General features: G+C 50.7%; 6 protein-coding genes across 6 annotated transcripts; 3 read left to right on the forward strand and 3 right to left on the reverse strand.

Annotated features, from left to right (window-relative positions):
- Nucleotides 1–139: 139 nt before the first annotated feature.
- On the reverse strand, nucleotides 140–1,803 carry ALT_1509 (choline transporter-like family protein; the record flags this gene model as incomplete). Its single annotated transcript, XM_033558479.2, has 2 exons — nucleotides 140–1,492; nucleotides 1,543–1,803. 2 exons carry the CDS (start codon nucleotides 1,801–1,803, stop codon nucleotides 140–142), a joined length of 1,614 nt encoding a protein of 537 aa, XP_033414370.2.
- Nucleotides 1,804–3,064: 1,261 nt separating this feature from the next.
- Nucleotides 3,065–5,180, forward strand: ALT_1510 (uncharacterized protein; the record flags this gene model as incomplete). Its single annotated transcript, XM_033558480.2, has 6 exons — nucleotides 3,065–3,159; nucleotides 3,225–3,497; nucleotides 3,554–3,898; nucleotides 3,965–4,671; nucleotides 4,730–4,856; nucleotides 4,925–5,180. The coding sequence occupies 6 exons, from the start codon at nucleotides 3,065–3,067 to the stop codon at nucleotides 5,178–5,180; spliced, it is 1,803 nt and encodes a 600-aa protein (XP_033414371.2).
- Nucleotides 5,181–5,279: 99 nt separating this feature from the next.
- ALT_1511 (serine/threonine-protein kinase RAD53) lies at nucleotides 5,280–7,335 on the reverse strand (the record flags this gene model as incomplete). Its single annotated transcript, XM_033558481.2, has 4 exons — nucleotides 5,280–6,095; nucleotides 6,153–6,728; nucleotides 6,782–6,998; nucleotides 7,052–7,335. The coding sequence occupies 4 exons, from the start codon at nucleotides 7,333–7,335 to the stop codon at nucleotides 5,280–5,282; spliced, it is 1,893 nt and encodes a 630-aa protein (XP_033414372.2).
- Nucleotides 7,336–7,569: 234 nt separating this feature from the next.
- On the forward strand, nucleotides 7,570–13,996 carry ALT_1512 (uncharacterized protein; the record flags this gene model as incomplete). Its single annotated transcript, XM_033558483.2, has 14 exons — nucleotides 7,570–7,625; nucleotides 7,681–8,210; nucleotides 8,274–9,000; nucleotides 10,049–10,349; nucleotides 10,408–10,592; nucleotides 10,666–11,296; nucleotides 11,355–11,574; nucleotides 11,636–11,808; nucleotides 11,865–12,043; nucleotides 12,229–12,335; nucleotides 12,414–12,598; nucleotides 12,652–12,894; nucleotides 12,947–13,300; nucleotides 13,355–13,996. 14 exons carry the CDS (start codon nucleotides 7,570–7,572, stop codon nucleotides 13,994–13,996), a joined length of 4,533 nt encoding a protein of 1,510 aa, XP_033414374.2.
- Nucleotides 13,997–14,490: 494 nt separating this feature from the next.
- On the forward strand, nucleotides 14,491–16,992 carry hasF (Zn(II)2Cys6 domain-containing transcription factor hasF; the record flags this gene model as incomplete). Its single annotated transcript, XM_033558485.2, has 5 exons — nucleotides 14,491–15,027; nucleotides 15,080–15,598; nucleotides 15,662–16,332; nucleotides 16,406–16,898; nucleotides 16,951–16,992. 5 exons carry the CDS (start codon nucleotides 14,491–14,493, stop codon nucleotides 16,990–16,992), a joined length of 2,262 nt encoding a protein of 753 aa, XP_033414376.2.
- A 382-nt stretch (nucleotides 16,993–17,374) lies between these two features.
- Nucleotides 17,375–18,679, reverse strand: hasE (7-dimethylallyltryptophan synthase hasE; the record flags this gene model as incomplete). The annotated part of the gene is made up of 1 exon (XM_033558486.2): nucleotides 17,375–18,679. The coding sequence occupies one exon, from the start codon at nucleotides 18,677–18,679 to the stop codon at nucleotides 17,375–17,377; it is 1,305 nt and encodes a 434-aa protein (XP_033414377.2).
- Nucleotides 18,680–19,021: the final 342 nt, after the last annotated feature.

A 19,021-nucleotide genomic window follows, 5' to 3' on the forward strand; every position in this document is an offset into this window, starting at 1 on the left:
CTGATCTTGTTTATTTAGGTTTGGTGTGTGTTCTGTTTGCGGGTTGGAAGTGGACAATGATACTCGATTAGATAGTACGTGACTTGATATACAATGAATTAAGTACAGAGACAAACTGCATCATTATTATTGTGTAGGACTAGGCAGACGGCTGGATCGCTTGCTGCACGCGAGGATATACCTGTACCATCCGATAATACAGATCCGGGTGATCGCGGATCAGGACCTGCGGATCCCAGCCCATAGCCACGAAGATGGTTTCGATTCCGCTGCTGACGGGAGTCATGAAGATCTGACAGATCTGCAGGCCGATGACGAAGGCGAAGGCCATGATGACAGCCGTGAAGTTTCCATCGGCGTTGTAGCTCGGCTTAGTGAACTGCAGATACAGATACGCCAGCAGGGCGCAGACGTACGACACAAAGACCGAGCCCATGGTGATCACAGGCCCGATGAGACAGTCGTTGACGAGTGCGTCGATGCCGCGGTCTCGCATCATGGTCCACGTATCCTTGGCCGCCGGGATATATGCCTTCCCGTACAAGGCGATATGACAGAAAGCGTAGCGGTTGAACAGTGTGACAAGCCAGTCGAGGATGGCGATGAAACATCCGAGAATCCAAAACATGATGCTCCCCACAATACTCCCCTGTGCAGCCTCGTTGCGCTGCGCGACAGAGCACGCCTGCCGCAGCATGTTGATAATCGCGATGATCAAACTTCCGAAACTGATGCTGCCGAACGAGTATGTAGTTGCGCGCCTGAATGCGCCCCGTGTTGCTCCCTTTGGCATGCCGTTCGGTGACTGGCTCCAGAAGTACCAGGATCCGTAGACACCCGCAATGGTGGTATGAATCGTGTTCTTCAGCCACTCGCTGAACCAATACATGGCGAACGTGACGTACACGACCAACCCGATGACACGGGCCCTGCTACATCCGCCGTCGCTGCAGGAGGGGTTAGTGCCGGAGCTGCTCGGCTCATATGCCACGTAGATCGAGACCAGGGTGACGGAAAACCACGCTGCGAATGCTACAGCCACGAGACCACCAATCATGCTCACGACAAACACATGGCCGTACTTCCGAGACACGTCAATGGACGTCTGGAGCATGAATGCGCTGAAAGGGATACGCGGGATCCAGCTGATGAAGCAGACGATCGCAAAGACGCCGAAGAGGAGGAACACGATGCCTCCGCCGTACTGTTTCCGCGCGATATAGTAAATGCCGGTCGCCAGCGCAAACACGATATTCAGGATGCCAGTAACCCAGATAAACAGTTTTGAGAAGTAGCGCGCCCCGAGAAAGTACGCGTACGAAAGCGCGAGCGCCACACAGAGAACGAAAATGAACAGAATAAGCGTATTCGTGTCGAGAGAAAAGCTGTTGGACGAGTCGTAAATGCCGTCGCCGTTGAAGCCTTTGTATTTGGCGTATCGATGGATGGTCACGCCAGAGACCGCGACATACCCCAGGAAGACGGCGATAAACTAGACGCCAGTCAATCAATGCCTCGTCAACTGAGTGTGCAGTCACTTACGAGTAGACCGGCCCAGATATCGTTGTACTTGGGTCGCTCAATCTTGAACGCGTCGTCAAACCCGTAGACGGCCTGATTGTACGTTGGTGGTGGCTCCGTGGGAGGCTTGGGCTCAGGTCCGCGTTGATAGTTGGGGTCGTATCCATTATTGTTCACATTATTGTTGTAGTGATAGGGCTGTTGCTGTTGATTTTGAATCCCCGGCTGGGGATCGCCATACGACTGGCTGGGATTGTAGTAACTCGCAGCCTGTCCGCTCATGATGGCATACCTTTGGAGGAACGAGCAGTGACTGAGGGGAGAGACGAAGAAAAATAGAGAGAAAGGAAAGAAATCAATTCATGTGGCACAGTCACATGTAGCCAAGCCAAGTATGGAGGCAGCAAGGGACGATGGGTCCATGATGGGTTGACTCCTGAGAGTCGTGCCGCATGCGGTCATAGTAGAACTTAGTTGCTTAAGAAGATGGAGTTTAATCCACGATTGGTGCCTCTGGTGGATTCCCTTGCAAGATTCCCTTGCAAATATTCCCGGTTTGCTGTAACAGAGGGAATTAGCTAGGATCTGATGGATTCTCTCTTTTCAGTGCGCGTCATTGTGATGATGATGTCGATAGGGACGATCCGAACAAGCCAAGGCCAAGAGCCCGAGATGTGGACATTTCCAGGATTCTCAGCCCTATGATTCAGGCCCACCTATAATTATTTCTTTCTGCCTGATTCACGACAAGTATAGAAGATGGCAGTATGTACAAGTAAATATTGGTTTTATTATTTAGAACATGCATAATTCTGTTAGGCTAGAAATAGTCATTTGGGCACCTTTTTAGTGCAGTAGTTATGAGCCTGGATTATTCAACTGCTATCAGGTTGTCATTACACTGATACTCACTCTTAACAAAGTAGTTAGGTCCCTGCTGTATCCCTGCTGCTTCCATCATTCCTTTGATAGTACCTGGGAGAAGACCAGAAATCTAGGAGAAGGCTAAGCCACAAGGGACATGGTCACGTTGCAACGACACCAGGTCACTAAGAACTCAGGTATTAGGGATTGATTGGCTGTCGCTGCTCTGTGATTCGCCTGTCGCATCCGCCTTGCAATGTCTTTACAGTATCAGGTAAGCCCAGCTAGTATATTTTGATACAAGTATAGGACTAAAGCTAGAGCCAATAAGGCTTAAAGATGCAGAATTTGTGTAATTAATGTAAATATAGCTAGGAAAGTATAGGATATTAGTATTAGACCAAAGGGTATTTAGGTATATACTCTCAGAGCCTGGGGCAAGTTCCTGTGCATTTGTGGATAGTAATCCCCCATCAAAGAGTAGAGATTCCAGATAGCTTATTGGCCTATTGATATCTTGATCTGCCGCGTACTTCTCCTCAGGTAATGTGATTCACCACAAGGCTGTGTGGCAGTGCTGGTGGCTTCCTCACAAGGCTGTGGCAGAGTCCAACTGTTCTTGAAATATCTACCATCTTTTGTCTCAAAAGCCTTTTGTCATTGACAAAAAGCTTCCATAATGTCGACCAGTAGATCAGAAGTGCATGGAGTGCGCTCTGCGGTGGAATCGACGGAGTGTGCGGTTGATGATAATGATGGGATCAGGGGAGCAAGGTAACTAAGATCTGCCGCAGAAACCACCTCCCAGTTCCCCCTTGTTAAATTAATTCTCTGATCAGAAGTGATTTCGGTCACCATGACCCCGAGTTTCGATCGCGAGAAATCATTCGTAATGTGGATGAGTTTGCGACCAAATATGACCTGGGTGATATTCGGCCGATCCTCAGACAGGGCGCCCTCTTGCTTGACAATCCCGACAGTTACATGCAAAGAGAGGATTTGACGGAAGAGGACAGGGCGGCTTTGGCCAGCGAGCGCTTCTCGCAGTCCGGGCATGTTCTCTTTGCTAACTCGCGTTCGGATTATGCTCTCCATGTGGGGGCCTTTGCGCTGTAAGCAACGGATTGTTCCTCCCTGCAGTATCTACCTCTGATGTGTTCTGTACCAGCGGTTTCGCCGTGGCTGTTCTCATGCTCAAGAGTCGAATCAATCCCTACTTGGAGGTAACGCAATCTGTGCTGATCCTACTGCGCTCCTTCGCCTTGATGGCTGGGACCTGGCTCGCGCACCCTCTGGACACATCAGTCGGGCGCCGAGGAGCGGCTTGTATCGCGGCAGTGGGCATGGTTACTGCTGGCCTAGGCAGATCACTTTTGCAAGAGCAACATGCCATTTATACAGTAGATACCATATACTTTGCTGGATGTGGAATCATTGAATGTGAGCTTCTACTGTACCTGGCGGAAACCAGTTTGCCGTCAAGCCGCGGTGCTGTTGTGTCACGGTGGCTGTCGTATGTTGCCCCTTCTCCTACTATCACTCGTTCTTGAGATATGAGCGATTGCTGATCGGCAACGAGGCTCCATGGAGTCGGGGCCGCTACAGGGTCAATAACTGCAGTTGTCGTCTCCAACGTTGCAGATGTGTCCAGCAGCATAACCGGCCTGTTAGTTGCCATCCCTGGAGCAACATGTCTTCTCTGCTTTTGGACCTTGCCGGAATCGCCACGCCTCTGCATCGCCCAGGAAGACATGCGGTCTGCTTATGAGACAATGTGTCGGTTGACAAAGGTGAAGGTGCAAGCTGCTCGCGACATCTATCAGATATATATCTCAGCCGAAACCGGCCATCACAACCTCGGACTCCGAGACTTTCTGACTGTACCTTCTCTCAGGCGCGCAGCGCTCTCTTCTGCCGGTGTCGCGCTCGCCGTCACTTTATTATCGATTGGAGTGGAGACGCCCCAGCCAGGGGTGCTGAGCAACATTCTGACGTACGCAGCCGAAAGTGGTCCTCTCAAGGTGATTCTGATGTTATTGGCTGCCATCTTCCTAATCAGGATGTACTGGATCTTGAATAGGAGTTCCTCGCTCAAGCGTCGGAGATTGCAACTGCTTGTCCAGCTGGCCATGGTGGCTTTTCTCATTCTCAGCCAGCCTGTGTGCGAACAGCGCTGGTGGATTGCTATTAGGTGTGCCGCTAGCTACATGCTAGAAGGTTTCATTGGTATATCTCGAATCATAGCCGCGACATATACAGCGGAGCTATTCCCTCTTCGCTATCGCAGTACGTACGGCACTGTGTCTTTTCAGACAGATCATAACAGCTAATCAAGAAACTCCAGCATTGGGAATGGCGCTCGGAACTTCTGTCGCGTTTTCAAGTAATGCGATCCTGCTACTCATCGATCTCTATCTCCCGTTTAGCAGTGTATTTGTTAAAATATCCTACCCATTTGTCGCATTCGTTTTGTAAGTGGACTCAAACTTACTTCTGTCAATATCTCCACATCTTTGGCTTTGCTAATTTGCTAGCCAAGGTGTGTTCATGTTTCCGCGCTCATAGCCGTCTACTTTCTGATGGTGGATACGCATGGTCAGACATTGGAGGAGATCAGTGCGGGATTTGAGACGCCCATGCGAAAAATATGGGCGTACCGGATGCGATTAGAGCTGCCACACATTCTCAAGAGATCTCTGTTTTGGAAAAGAGCTCAACTACAGCCTTTCGAGGAGTCCAGATATAATACTGGTGGGATTGCTTTGTCTACTACCGGACACTCCGACTTTCCATGATGGGACTTGAGAGCGCCACATGGGCCCCTTGTGTTAGAGGATAACGCAGTACTTCCTATCAATTATCACAGCAGATTCAACTAGATAGCCTCTTAATTTTTAACACTCTAGCCACTCTCTTCCTTCCCCGATAGGCCAGGGAATCCCACGCAGGGCCAGCGCCCATTTGATCTGTTTCTCCAGCGCCGGAAACCCAAGCTCACAGTTCGCACCGTGGTCGATGAGCAAATACATGACGTCCTTTTTATTCAACTTCGCTGCCAGTGCTAGAGGCGACAGGTTGTCATCGTTTTTAGTATCCAGGGCTGCCCCTAATTGTATCAGTCGCTCCAGAAGCTGCAGCTCGCACCGCCTAGAGGCAACAGCATGGTGCAAAGCTGTCCACCCCAATTGATCATGCGCATTTGGATTTGCCCTGAACTCTAAAAGAATACTCGCTTTCTCCCACTGGTTAAGGCTCAAGGCGTAAAGAAGGGGCGTTAACCCGTCCTTATCCTTGAGTTCCGTCAAGGCTCCGGCTTCTAAGAGCAACTTGACAGCTGTTGCCGTTCCATATCTGGCAACTGCCAAGTGCAGCGCTGTATTCCCGTCCGCGTCCCTGGCGTTGATGTCTAGCTCCCCTTCTCGGCCATGGAGCAACCTATACTTTGCCTCAAACAGCTCAAAGTCGCCCTCGTACGTGATGAGGTGTAGGGCGGTCTCGCGATGCGGCTGTGTGCGCACAGTCAGGTCACTGCCGTAACTGAGGAGGATCTGCAACCTGTCCGGGGAGCCTTGTTTTGCGGCGAGGTGCAGGGCTGTGTATCCATTCAGAGGCTTGTCAGTTTTGGCGCCAGCGTCGAGGAGAGGGCGGAGTCTGTCGATTGGGCCGTGAGCGGATTTGAGAATGTGCCACAATTCCAAGGAATAGAGTTCCTAGTTGGGAATTTTAAGACGTATCCGTGAGAGAAGTGCGGTTTTGGAGTGACGTACCATATCCTCTTGCGGTTGTATTGGTGGCGTGTAATGCGAACTGGCCCAACGGGGCACCGTGCTAGCGGGTGAATCTATTGAAAATCCTCCAAGTAGCCCAAGAGCCTCACCTTCCGCATTTTGTGGAGGTTCATCGGCACCATCAATTGGCTCTTCAGCATTGTTAATTGTCCAATCTGACAGGGCATCCAAAGTGGCCTTGCGGCGGTTCTCCGGCAAAGGTGCCATGAGGCTGATAATAAACTGTCGTCCGGAAGCGCCCACACCCCTTTCAATCAGCGTGTTTTCAGGAAAGGCGGAACCTCTCAGGTAATTCTCCAGGGACTGGGGCGACGGGAACGGTTCGTCCTTGGTAAGAGCATAGTAGAGTACGCATCCCAGGGACCAGATGTCCACCGCGCTGGTGTATAGCGAATCCCGTTTGCTGGAGTCGAACAAGCTTAGGATTTCCGGCGCCCTGTAGCCATCAGTCCCTACTCTTGTCTTGAGATTGGTCTGCTTCGTAGATATTCTCTTGCTGATGCCAAAGTCGGCTATCTTTACTCTCAGGGGGTCCTTCTGTACAACGAGGATATTCTAGCGCGCTATGGATCAGCTAGAGAATGGAAGGGAACACTTGAGTAATATACCTGTGGCTTGATATCCCTGTGGGTGATGCCCATTCCATGCAATATTTGAAGTCCTTCTAGAAGCTGGCTACAGAGAGTCCATGCCTTTTCCTCAGAGAGTGGACCTGGGAAGCATCTGGAAACATCTCCGTATCGGCAGTACTCCATCACTAAACCGATGTAATCTTTCCCGGGATACCAGCCCAGAAATTCGACGAATAATTCCTTGCCTTGTTTTCTTGCATAGAAATCAGTATATGCCCGCTTCATAATGGGATGGGATCCTCCTACTTGGTGGCCTTGGTCACCATGCCCATTATCTTGACTTCCGACATCCAGTCGGACCAGTCCCCCTGCATGATCTTTTTCACCACTCGAAGCTCCTGAGTCTTGACGTTCTTATCAAGGAAGACGTGAAAATCTTTTACTAGATACTCCTGGCGAGCCCACAAGGAGATATTCTCCTCAGCTTGACCACTGCCGTCCCTAGCTTCCCTGGACTCGGTTTGCCGCCGTCGACCACCGACAAAGGTTATGTCCAGTTTAAAACTCTGTACCAACTCGTCGTCTGCCATTTTTTGTTCTCAATGATACTGTGTATTCGACGTAGTGTCTGTGAGAGCGCAACTTTGTCCTAAATTGCTATGATTTAGGAGATGAAGAATTGCTGTTCATAATTCTGTATGTCAGCTGACGCGCATCGTAGCCTTATTTGTCATTTCACAGCCCCCGCTAACAACTTCACCTTTCCCATCCTCTATTATCCTTTTTTTGGGGGTGCGTAGTACCTGCCAGACATCGTCAGCGTCATGGAAGTTGCGAGCCTGGTATTGGCTGTGGCGGGAACACTGGATCTATGTTTGAAGTAAGTGCAGGCTTCTTCCTACAGACTACCGCTCATTGGGTCTTGATGTCTATAGATATGGGAAAAGCCTCGTGATGCTTTGCCGCGAACAGCGAAACCTCGAGTCAGATCTCGATGAGATCTCCCTCACGTTCGAAGGCCTATGGATCAAGACGGAAATTCAATTACAATCTGTCAAGGCTCTATGGACCACTCTACCGCCTGCACTTCAAGCTCACTATGGTGACGTACTATCTCACCTGCAGATAAAGATCACGGGTGCGTTCAAGACCTACGAACGGGTTACAGCTTTTGTGAATGCAGCATACCGAATTCAACGCCGAGTCCGAGCTGTGTACCTCAAAAGACATCTGCAGCAAATTGTGCTGGATCTGGAAGAGTGGCAGAAGCGATTTGATCCGTCGTGGTACTTGATTACACGTATTGCAAACCCGCTAGTCGATCAGCAGCTGGGAAGCTCCGTCTCAAGTCGGGATCCTTCAATGCGTCGGCTGAAAATGATGAGAAAGGCTATACAAGCATGTCATTCTGGCCATGATATAGAGCAAGGCTCAGTATTCAAGAATGCTGGCGTTATCGCTGATAGTATGTCCCAAATCTCGGGAACTAATACGTACCTTTCAAACTATCGCCACAACTCGCGGCCAGTACTCCTTGATCGCATATGCTACAAAGCAGGCGCAGTCGGTATTGATGGGCGAAAGAACGTCCGTGACCTCGCAAGGCTGCTCCTCCACGTTGAGCCGGACACATTCAGCCTTCTCAAGTGCAGTGGGGTTGTTGAATTGGGAGAGGAAGGCAACACTCAGTTCCAATACATCTTCGAAATTCCGGAGGGACTATCCACCCCTAAAACACTCCGCTCTCTCTTGCGAGAAATGATTCGATGCTCATTAAGCCAGCGCTTCCAGCTCGCCAAGCATCTCGCGCGATCCGTCATGTTCCTCCATGCGACAGGGTTCGTGCACAAGAATATCAGACCTGAAACCATGATTGTTTTTGCAAATACCACAGGGTCAATGCGCCAGTCATTTCTTATTGGCTTCGAAAGCATACGTAAGGAAGGGGGCTCGACGGAACGGATTGGGGACCTGGAATGGGAGAGAAATCTCTACCGGCACCCGATGCGACAGGGTCTTTTCCCCGAAGATGTGTTCACAATGGAACACGACATTTACAGTCTTGGGGTCTGCCTCCTCGAGGTGGGAATGTGGTCCTCGTTTGTTCTAAACGAGGGCGATGCTGTAACTCCTTGTGGAGAGCTAGAGATATCGAACGCTTTGGCTGACAATGATCCGCGCCGCAGAGGCTTTGCCGTCAAGGATAGGCTTGTCCAACTGTCCAAAGAGCGTCTGCCAAGTCTAGTTGGAGACAGGTACAGCGAAATAGTGAAAGCGTGTCTGTGCTGTCTTGATAGAACCGAGGAGAACTCGTTCCAACCTTCTGAGCTGAGAGACGATGACGGGATTATTGTTGGAGTTCGGTACATAGAAAATGTAAGCCTCTGCCTGGTGGATGGAACCCGACTGACCGTCATAGATACTCTCGAAGATAGAAGAGCTCTGCGTTTAAATGGGCAAATCATGGAGGGGCATCTTGGGATTTCATCGTTTGGGGGAGAGCTAGCATCTGTCCACATTATCATAGCTCTATAGACCGTCATTTTTCATCCAGGAGGGGTTTGCGTTTCCTACTGTCATTGTATTTGAGAGTGATGTTTTCATGAGTCCATGAACGTCTTTTGGCACCATCGGGACATGATGCTTTTTGGGGAAAGCTGTGGTCTCAGGATGTCTAGGTCCAGAGTGGTAAAGGTAATGACGACGTTATGTATTCAGCCTCGACTTTCTGCCTAGAAAATGGAAGTTGGAAACGCAGACTGAGAACCGTGTTGATTCCTCAGCGAATCCCTTCCCTGTCCAGTAGCCAGCAGGGAGCTGCTTAACTATAGATGAGGCATCCATATAGAGATTCTGACGTTCGTGGCCAATGATTTCTGGAGACGTACCTGATCGTTTGTCTCCCAGTACGTTCTGTAGGCGAAATAATGAACTTCAGCGTGGCTTAAAAAGACGCCCTGATCGTACGCCCTTACCACCCTTCCGCTAATGGAAACTACCGCAATGCGTGATGAGACGAGGTTTATACAAGGATGGCAGCTGGATTATAGATGAGCTGAACCGCTCTTTTCAAGTAAAGTCTAGATCTATGCCTCCTAGCTTCGTGAATGCTTCCATTAATGGCCACACCTCGCTCGGCCCTTGGGCGCCTCTATTCCTTTCTGGATAACCCTATCTATTAGATGTCACCATAGTCCTAGGGAGAATACACCCAATCAAAATTAAAATAGTAATATTCAACCCCTTCAACCTTCCTGGCCAGGCCGAATCTCAACCCACTGCGCTATAATCTGGCCCCGTCAGCCGGTCAGCCCTAAAGAACCTCGTTTCCCGCCGACGGCCGACGCTTTATGCCCCGAACAAACGCAATGGACCCGAGTCGGACCACGACTACAAATATGCAGAATATGCAATGGCAAAGGGTCCAAGTGGAACTGAATTTGGTAGATTGTCAAGTAAGCAAAAGATGGATTCCGCCCAACCTACCAAATTGGACTTTTTGGCTGTGCCGGCCACCCCGTTCAGTATTGGGGTTTTGGCCTCGGTACTGGTGTTGGTGGCTGTTTTGATCGGACCAAAAGTGGTGATTGATACAATTCTTAATGTGAGTTTACTGTCTTCTTTTTCTTTACTTAGAGTGTGGTTTCTGATTCCTGACGTAGGGCTACTTGTCTCTCGTTCATCGGATTCCAGCCGCAAATGGAAAGAAGTACATGTCGGGTCCGGCGTACACATTCCCCAATGGGCAGATGGTAGACAAATTCCTGGCTGCGCGGAAGAGAAGCTGGGAGTGGGAGGAGAAATATGGCAAGACGTATCGCATCTGGGCTGCGAGTATCCCCGAGGTGTACGCATACCGCTTTCTATTTCTGAACATGACCGCAGATATAGATATGCTAACACGGGTGGTATACGCATAGTGTGATAACCGACCCCAAAGACGTCGAGGCACTATACCAGCAGTCGACCGACCATAACAAGGCGCCCCAGGCGAATGCCGGCTGGCTTCTGACGCAGCTGCTTGGGTCCGGCCTGGGACTGATTAACGGGACTCGCTGGACGACTTTACGAAAGACTTTGGACCCGATGTTCTCGCACCGGACTGCCTTGCGGTATTTCCGTGATAGCCTGGACGCCGGTGCTCAGGACTATGTTGCGGGGATACATCGGTTTGCAAAAGCGGATGGGCAGATGCAGAACGCAGACGGCAAGGGGATGGTCATCAACGCCACGCAGGCACTGCAACGTTATCCCTTTTTCGAGGTCGCGTCCATGTTCTATGGGAAGATGAGTGAGGGAGAGCAGGAGCGGCTGTGGGATCTTGGACGTCTGTACTCGGAGGTTTTCGCGGCGGTTGTGTCTGGAGGCATTCATCGCTCTAAGCTGACTAGGTATCTCAATACCAAGGCTTGGAACAATGCAAGAGACTACCAGAAAGCGTGGCTGGATTTCAATAGGGAGATATACGCAGCGAGGAAGATCACAGCCCCTGATACGCCAATTGTGGTTCTCACAGAGGCAGCTGAAAGGGGCGAACTGACGCCAAACGAGGTAGGTGGTTGGCTCCATGACTGGAATGATATGGAGATCCCTTTAACAGTATATCTAGGTGACCGACACGATTGCGGAATCCACTTTCGCTAACCTGGACATCGTCACTCATGTTATCTCGTCATGCATTATTCTTCTAGCCGATTCCCCCGAGGTCCAAAATGACCTTGTTCAGGAGATGGAGAAAAATAAGGCAGATCGAGAAGATTATATCACTCGAAAGGACACTCTTCTTCATTACTGCTTGTTGGAATCGCTTCGCCTTCGCCCTGTTCTAAGTAAGTCTCGGTCACTACTAGTCCGCTCAAGGCTTGAAAGAATCGGCTGACCGAGTCAAAGCATTCACCTTCCCTGAGAATCCACCAAGGGAGAAGATTCTGGGAAACTTTGTGATCCCTAAAGATACGACCGTTATTGTGGATGCTTTCGCCATTAACATACGCAATCCTTTTTGGGGCCCTGACAACCGTGCATATCGGCCCAGCCGGTTTGCGGGTATCAAACAAAGTCAGGTGAGAATCTCGAATTGCCCTAAAGGAGACTACTTGAATGCTCATTGGACTTATAGCTCCGGTATAATCTCGCCACTTTTGGCTACGGGCCGAGAAAGTGTCTCGGACAGCATATTGCCGATAAGATCATCAAGGCTGTGGTCTATCACATGTTCAGCAAGTATAGAGTTTCCCTTCAACCGATGCAAGCTGTCGAAGGAGACTTCAAGGTTGACAAAACCAGCTGGGTCTCATTGTATGATGTTGATTTGAAACTGGAGCCAAGGGAATCCTGAGACTTGAAACATGTTATGTATGAACAAGTAAACATATACCTGCAATAGATGGACGCCTGATAGCTGCAAAGGACTCTCGTTAGCATATCACACCAATAGCCAGCTTCTACTGTCAAATCCCCTGTAGTGGGCTTTTCTCTTTTAGGAAATGGTCTGATGAAGAATGGCGGTTTATTAGAAATACGGCTCCCGACGTATGTTGGGGCCGTCGGCGGGTAAACAGCGTAAGCACAAGCACCGCGCCGAAGCCAAGTAAGCCGAAGCTAGAACAGCATTCATTTATCAGATGGCGAATACAGATCAGAGTGAGCCTACACCCCCCCATTGTAGATTTTGTCGGTGTAACAATGGCGAGTAATCTCAAATCAGATCTGTTGAATTGTCTTTCCGGCTCCAATGTGATCGTTGACGGCGACGAGGCATGGTCGGATGCAATCAAGCGTTGGACAGGGTATCTGGCCAAGTTTCCTGCGGCAGTCGTTCAAGTTACTAGCGAGGAAGACGTCATTGCAACGGTAAGCGTTCCCCGTCCCCTTCTGAATCTGTCTAGACTGACATGTGTTCTCAGGTTTCCTATGCGGTGCAGAACCAGAGGCCTTTCGTGGTTCGAGGAGGAGGCCACAGCAATGGCTTCTCAACAATCGACAGTCCTGGGATTATCATCGATCTCTCGCGGATGAGAAAGGTTGCTGTTGACGTGGAGAGACAGGTTGTTGTTGCACAAGGAGGCGCTACTATGGGCGACGGGGTGAAGGCAGCTAGTTCAGTAGGAATGGCTGTCGCTACCGGAACATGTAACGAAGTGGGCCTGGTAAGGGAAATGACTCCTCCTATTCAGTCAAGCAACCTAATATGAGGAACAGATCGGTGCTGCCCTTGGAGGAGGGATAGGGCGCTTTCTTGGGCACTTTGGATACGCTGCAGACACCGTGCTCTCGATGCGGGTCGTTGTGGTGGACCAGAGCGGAGTAGCTCGCGCGGTCGAGGCGTCGCCCGAAGTCAACTCAGATCTCTTCTGGGGTCTTCGTGGTGGCGGTCATTTGTTCGGAGTGGTGGTTGAGGCTACATTCCGAGCCTACCCGTGGACCCATGACACATGGCACAGCTGTCTGGTCTTTGCGCCTAATGATGCAGGATTGGTTGCAGAGGCAGTGAACAAGGTCCATTATCAGGGAGGTATGCAGGGGCGGCTGGTATTCTGTGCCCCAAACAAGCAGGTAAGTCTGTCAAGAAATCTTTACTGGAATCCACTGGCTGACTTTGAGAATCAGCCTATTGTTCTTCTCCAAATGTGGTATATGGGATCACACGAAGAGGCTGCCAGCAAATTCCAGCCTTTACTGGATCTCCCATCTATGACAGATCATCCTTTGAACTTTGTTGGCCGCCGTATTCCGTACCCTAACCTCAATGATTCCAGCGACCGTATATGCGGCTATGGCGGGAGAAAGAACCTGGCAGCGTTTGGCTTGAAAAACTTGTCAGCGGGATCCTGCATGGCCGCCCTCAACGTCTACATGGACTTCATTACTCAACACCCCGAGGCTGCCCAGACTCACATCCTGACCGAATTTTACAGCATGGACGCTGCGCGGGAGCTAGACCAGGACGGACAAGAGACGTCGATTCCTGGTGAGTTCCGGCGAGAAGTGAAGTATTGGGTCATGCCTCTGGCCTGGTATGACGACCCTGCACTGGATAATGCATGTGTTGGGCTCAACAAGGCCATTCGAGAGGCATTCTTAACACAGCCAGACGGAACACGCGCAACGGGGGTGGGCTATGTCAACATGCCCTTTGAAGACGATACCGCCACTAGCGTTTTTGGCGAGGGTGAGCGGCTGGAGAGACTCCGGAAACTCAAGCTAACATGGGATCCGCTTGGTGTGGTGCAAGGAATTGTAAAACTTTGAGGAGCTATCTGACTTGGCTGGGAGTGGATATGTAGGTTACTAGGTACCTTAGTAGTAGGTAGAAATGGAATCGGGGATAGTGGCATGACGCTGGTGCCTCGGGCTAGTATTGTTTCCTGCTTAAGGCATAAACCGATAATGGGTCACAGAAAGCATATCAAGTGGGTCACCCCGCTATGGCCATGAAATGGAAGTAAAACATCATCATTCACTTCGCAAAGTAATTCGCATACTTCACAATTATCTTCCAGCAATCTAGTCTATAATATTTTAGATACTCTGTGAATGGCGTCCTCCAGAGGCAGACGTCATTAGTAAGCAGGGACCTACTAGCCCCAAGCGGTTAGACATTCTGCCCCCATCCGTATTGCTTCCGTATAGTTTACCTCGTCACCTTGCTTGTCACTTTGTCACCTTCCATTGTCACCTTTCTTGTCACCTTCCTGGAACACATCCATCATTCCAAGGCTGTCACCCCGTCTGGTAGTTGACTGATGGACTCGACAACTTCAACCTCACGGCTCTCGGTTAGCAGTCCTCAGTCGGGCCCTTCTGGCGGCATACAGAAGGGCCGGCAGCGCACCATCACCGCGTGCCTGACATGCCGCCGTCGGAAGGTCAAGTGCGATCATACACAACCTGTCTGTACTCCATGCCAGAGAGGCAATCGTGTTTGTACGTATGTTAGTCCACAGCCAGTCTCGCAGGCAACCCCCCGTGTGGTGACTGGCAATCGAGTGTCACGGACCAACCTCCGGTCTGGCCAAGAAGAAATCCGTAGTCGCCTCGAAAGGCTGGAACAACTACTGGAGCGAGCAATTTCTGGTGGGGGTAACATCTCGAAATCGCCTGATGCGAAAGTAACTAGCACAGGAAGCCCCTCTGACGTTGACCAGGGAGGAAGTGCATTGCCAATCCCGAGATGCGAAACTTTGTCAGCTGATGGTTATGATGGTGCCTTACTCCTGGAGGCCGAAGGAGGCCAATCCCGCTGGGTTTCGTCTCTGCACTATGCTCTCTTAGCTGACGAGGTACAATCTCCCTGCCGATGTGATCTCATGTATGCAGCGCTGATAATACCAGATTCACGATGTCAAAATGCTGCTGGGAGATCAATCTAGTGGTGCGCCAGCTGATAGTCCACCGTCAGACCAGCCAACTCCTCCATTCCCATTTTCTGGCTCGACCGTGGATAGCCTTACGCCTTGGTCTCCCAAATCGGCAGAAGATTGCTTGGCATTGCTTGAAATATTCTATTCCAATGTTGATCCGATGACGAGACTAGTCCACAAACCTACGCTGCAACGACGATTCACCCAATATATTAACCATACATACGGCACGAGGACTCAAAGTCCCGGTGTAGAGGAGGCCGATGCATCCAGAGCTGACCACACCATCCATACCTTCGAGCCTTTGGCGCTGGCTATATTCTACTCAGCTATCAACAGTTTGTCGGCTGAAAATGTTATGATGCGATTTGCTGCGGAGAAAGAGGCCCTCCTGGCTCAGTTCCAAAGAGGGGTGGAGCTTGGGTTAGGACGAGAAGATTTTCTAACAACCCCAAGTATTGAGGTTCTACAGGCATTTGTACTACTTCTGGTACGACGGCGTCCCTATTTCCACTGATTCATGTATGTTTATTGTACTGACCAACCCCGCTAGACTTGCCAATCCCGGGAAGACGACATGTCGAGGACGTGGACTCTTCTTGGCCTTGTTGTCAGAATGGCTCTCTCGCAAGGTCTTCATAGAGAACCCTCCTTATTCCCGTCAAGTAATATGGATGTTGTCCAGGTGGAGACTCGTCGCAGGCTGTGGCATCAGATATGTCATCTCGACTTCCGTTCCGCCGAGGGTAGGGGTCAGGAGCCCACAATAGCAGACGAGGACTACACTACGCTGCTACCACGGAACATCAACGATGAAGATCTCATTGAAGGAGCGCATCCAACTGCGGAAACATATTCACCTCCTGGTTTCACCGACATGACAGGCCATTTGATTCGCCTGAATGGCATCCACTGCTTCAGAAGAATTGTTCGGAGTACTTATAGGCTGGAGCGGAGAATCAAGGCTTCGGTTGTCAACGGAAATGGTAACCTATATCCCATCGCAGAGCTTCAGTCTTTGTTTGTGGAGGTTCGAACCATGGTGGATGAAATGGTCAATCATCTCCAAACTCAATATCTGCAATACTGTGATCCCCAGGTTCCGCACCAGCGCATGGCCCTTGGTCTTGCCGCGGTAATTGAATGGCGATGCTGGTCTATTTTCTGGCTGCGAACCCCAAAACAATACCGGGAGGCCGTGGTGTCCCCTGAAATCCGACAAACGTACGTTTTGGTGCTGTCTTTGACGATAACACCTTTTCGCCCTCTTGTTCCAGAAGCTAATGAATGTGTTTAGAGTATTGGCAAAGTCAGTCAGCCTCGTAGAGAGCCTGAACATGATGTCGGATGACAAAGATGCCCAGAAGTTCCAATGGCATATAGGTGGTCACGCCTGTTTCCAATCCATTATGCACATTGTATCGGAGCTTGAAACACCAGAATTCCAAGCGCCAAACCACCGTTCGCTCCGATCTCGCGCATTGGGCGTCTTGAAAAGGACGATGGACACGAGAGGGCGTGAAGTCACGCCGATGTGGAATGTGATCAATCGTATCATCTCGAACTGTCTTGCCAAAAATGCGCCGTCTACCTTCCCTTTGTCACCATTCCAGGCTATATTTCCTCCGAATGCAGCGATCCCGGGAATAGGCTCCTCAACGACTGTCCCGCCCCAGACAATTGCACAAAATTCATCAGTATCGGGGGAATCTGCAATGGCAACCCCGTTGCCCGATCTGGCGGAGGTAGGAAGTCTGGACATGCAGGATCCCACCTTGGCGTTTGACTGGGTAAGTGAACCTTAAACCTTGATGAGACGCTCTCCGCTGATGTTTTGGTTAGGGATTTTGGAACTTTGACCCCACAGATCCTGGCTCCTATTGAGAATTACATTTTTTGTGGGGCTATACGCGTTTTCTACACGTCTACCTCATGCTCTGTGTAAGGCTGGCACTTGTCATAAAGGCTTATGCTCTGGCTTCTAGTGTCTCATATCTAGTATGTGAAAAAAAAGAAAAACGACTCGTAAGATGACATGATACCACTTGATAACAAATTGAAAAACCGTCATAACTTTCTCGAATGAACACGATCAGTGCTTAGGTGCTGTATACCCGGAGACTATAATACATGGTCATATAGACCCCTTTCTGCTTCTTATACGAAAATGAGAGATAGGTATGTGTGCCCGTTGACGAGGATAGTGGATGATGGGGACTATAAAGGTCAGCGCTGACACGGATCCACGTCGAAGGGACTGGACGACTTACAACAAATCTTCTAGATGCTTGCAATAATCCCTCTCCATGTTGTGCCATCCGAGCTTTCCAAAGAACGTTTGTAGCCGACTAGCAATCTGCACATCACTTTCGCAGTAGTGTCGGACGGGCAGGTACACCTTGGGCTCGGGGAACCATTTTCCTGGCCGCAGCTCGAAATTGAATATTGTGCCTGCCGTGCGATGACTATTCTGTGGCAGCTCCGCGTCCTCGTCGTCGATCCCGAAGACCGTCCTCCACAGGTCGTCCAGCAGCCTCAGGCCCTCCTTTGTGTTCTCGTCCGTCAACCGCCCACCTAGGCAGTATGCTTCTTTGACCTTCCGCAAGGATGTATGTGGCATCCGCACGTATACCTTGATTCGGGAGTCTGCCTCGTTCACGCAATCGACGCTGATCATCTCCGCCTTTGCCGCACCACCGTAGCTACCCATCCACGCCTCCATGACCGACATCGCGGCAATGGTCTGCACACCCCACACCTCACTCTTCAGCGCTAGACGCAGAATGGAGTCAGAAACCACCTTTGTTGTGGTCTGTCCGGTTTTCAACGCCATGAGAATCGGGAAAAAGTACGCCTTTGTGGTGACACGACCCGCGTCGAGATCGAACGCCATGAAGCTCTGCGTGGTATGCTCGCCTTCTGGGATCTTCGCTCTTAACGCGGCGTACGATTCCGGGCCAACGAACATGTCGTTGCGGAAGTGCTCGAACAGCGTCAGCGTTGCGCCAACTTCGGTTGCATCGTATGAGTGCATGAACTGCGTCACGGCAGCTTGGTTGAATGGGTCCGACGCGGTCCCGGCCTCAAAGCCTACAGGCTCAATACCAAGACGGATGGTGCTCTGCGCTTCCGTGTTCCCATTCACGTTCCAGCTCGGTTCGAGCGGAGTAAAGTCGTCTGTCAGGAAGGACCTCCACGGCGCGTTACTCGGAGACGCGTGCGTCGAGTTCTCGAGCGGCGGTCGAGGTCCCAGCAAGGGGAGAATATGGGTATGGTATAACATGAGGTACTTGTAATGGGTATAAAGAGGGTAATTTGCTTTGGCCAGAAGCTTGCTCATAACAGGGCCCGTCTCCCGCCACCAGAACCCCGTGCTCGAAGCCGGAGCCGGCAGCGGAAGCGCAGCCGTCAAGACATCGTACGGTGTGAGTTGCGCAAGAGAAAGACTATCCTGCGCATCAAAGTCTCCGTTGGTCAACTCCTTCTGCGACTTGCCTGGATAGCCCGTAGCGATGCCGTTGAGGCCCGGTGGAGCAGGGACCAGCGATTCAATTTCGGCTCCGATCGACATGTTGAATGATGTGTAACGAAGACTAGATTCTTAGCAGTATCTTGTTTGCTGCTGCCTTGAGTCGATCTCTCGGTCTTTCCTCCCCTTCGGCTTGGGCTCGTGCGAGGCCTATCTATATACGGTCCGAGAATGTGGTGATCCCCCGTCAGAGCCACGTGTTCTGCGCCTTTCGCCAACTGTCCGAGACGCGACTCGTTCAGCTGCATGAGCCTTGCATGGCCCCTCGGCCACGGGTCAGCAATACGGCGTACGGACCGTTTGTTGCGACGGTACTCGGTACTCCCATGCTTCGGGGGTCTACTCCTCCGGCGTCCGATTTGCCCTATACTTCCTCCGGGGGTT

Source organism: Aspergillus lentulus (genome assembly GCF_001445615.1).
Source record: "Aspergillus lentulus DNA, contig: Alt04, strain: IFM 54703, whole genome shotgun sequence".
Taxonomy (NCBI): Eukaryota; Fungi; Ascomycota; class Eurotiomycetes; order Eurotiales; family Aspergillaceae; genus Aspergillus; species Aspergillus lentulus.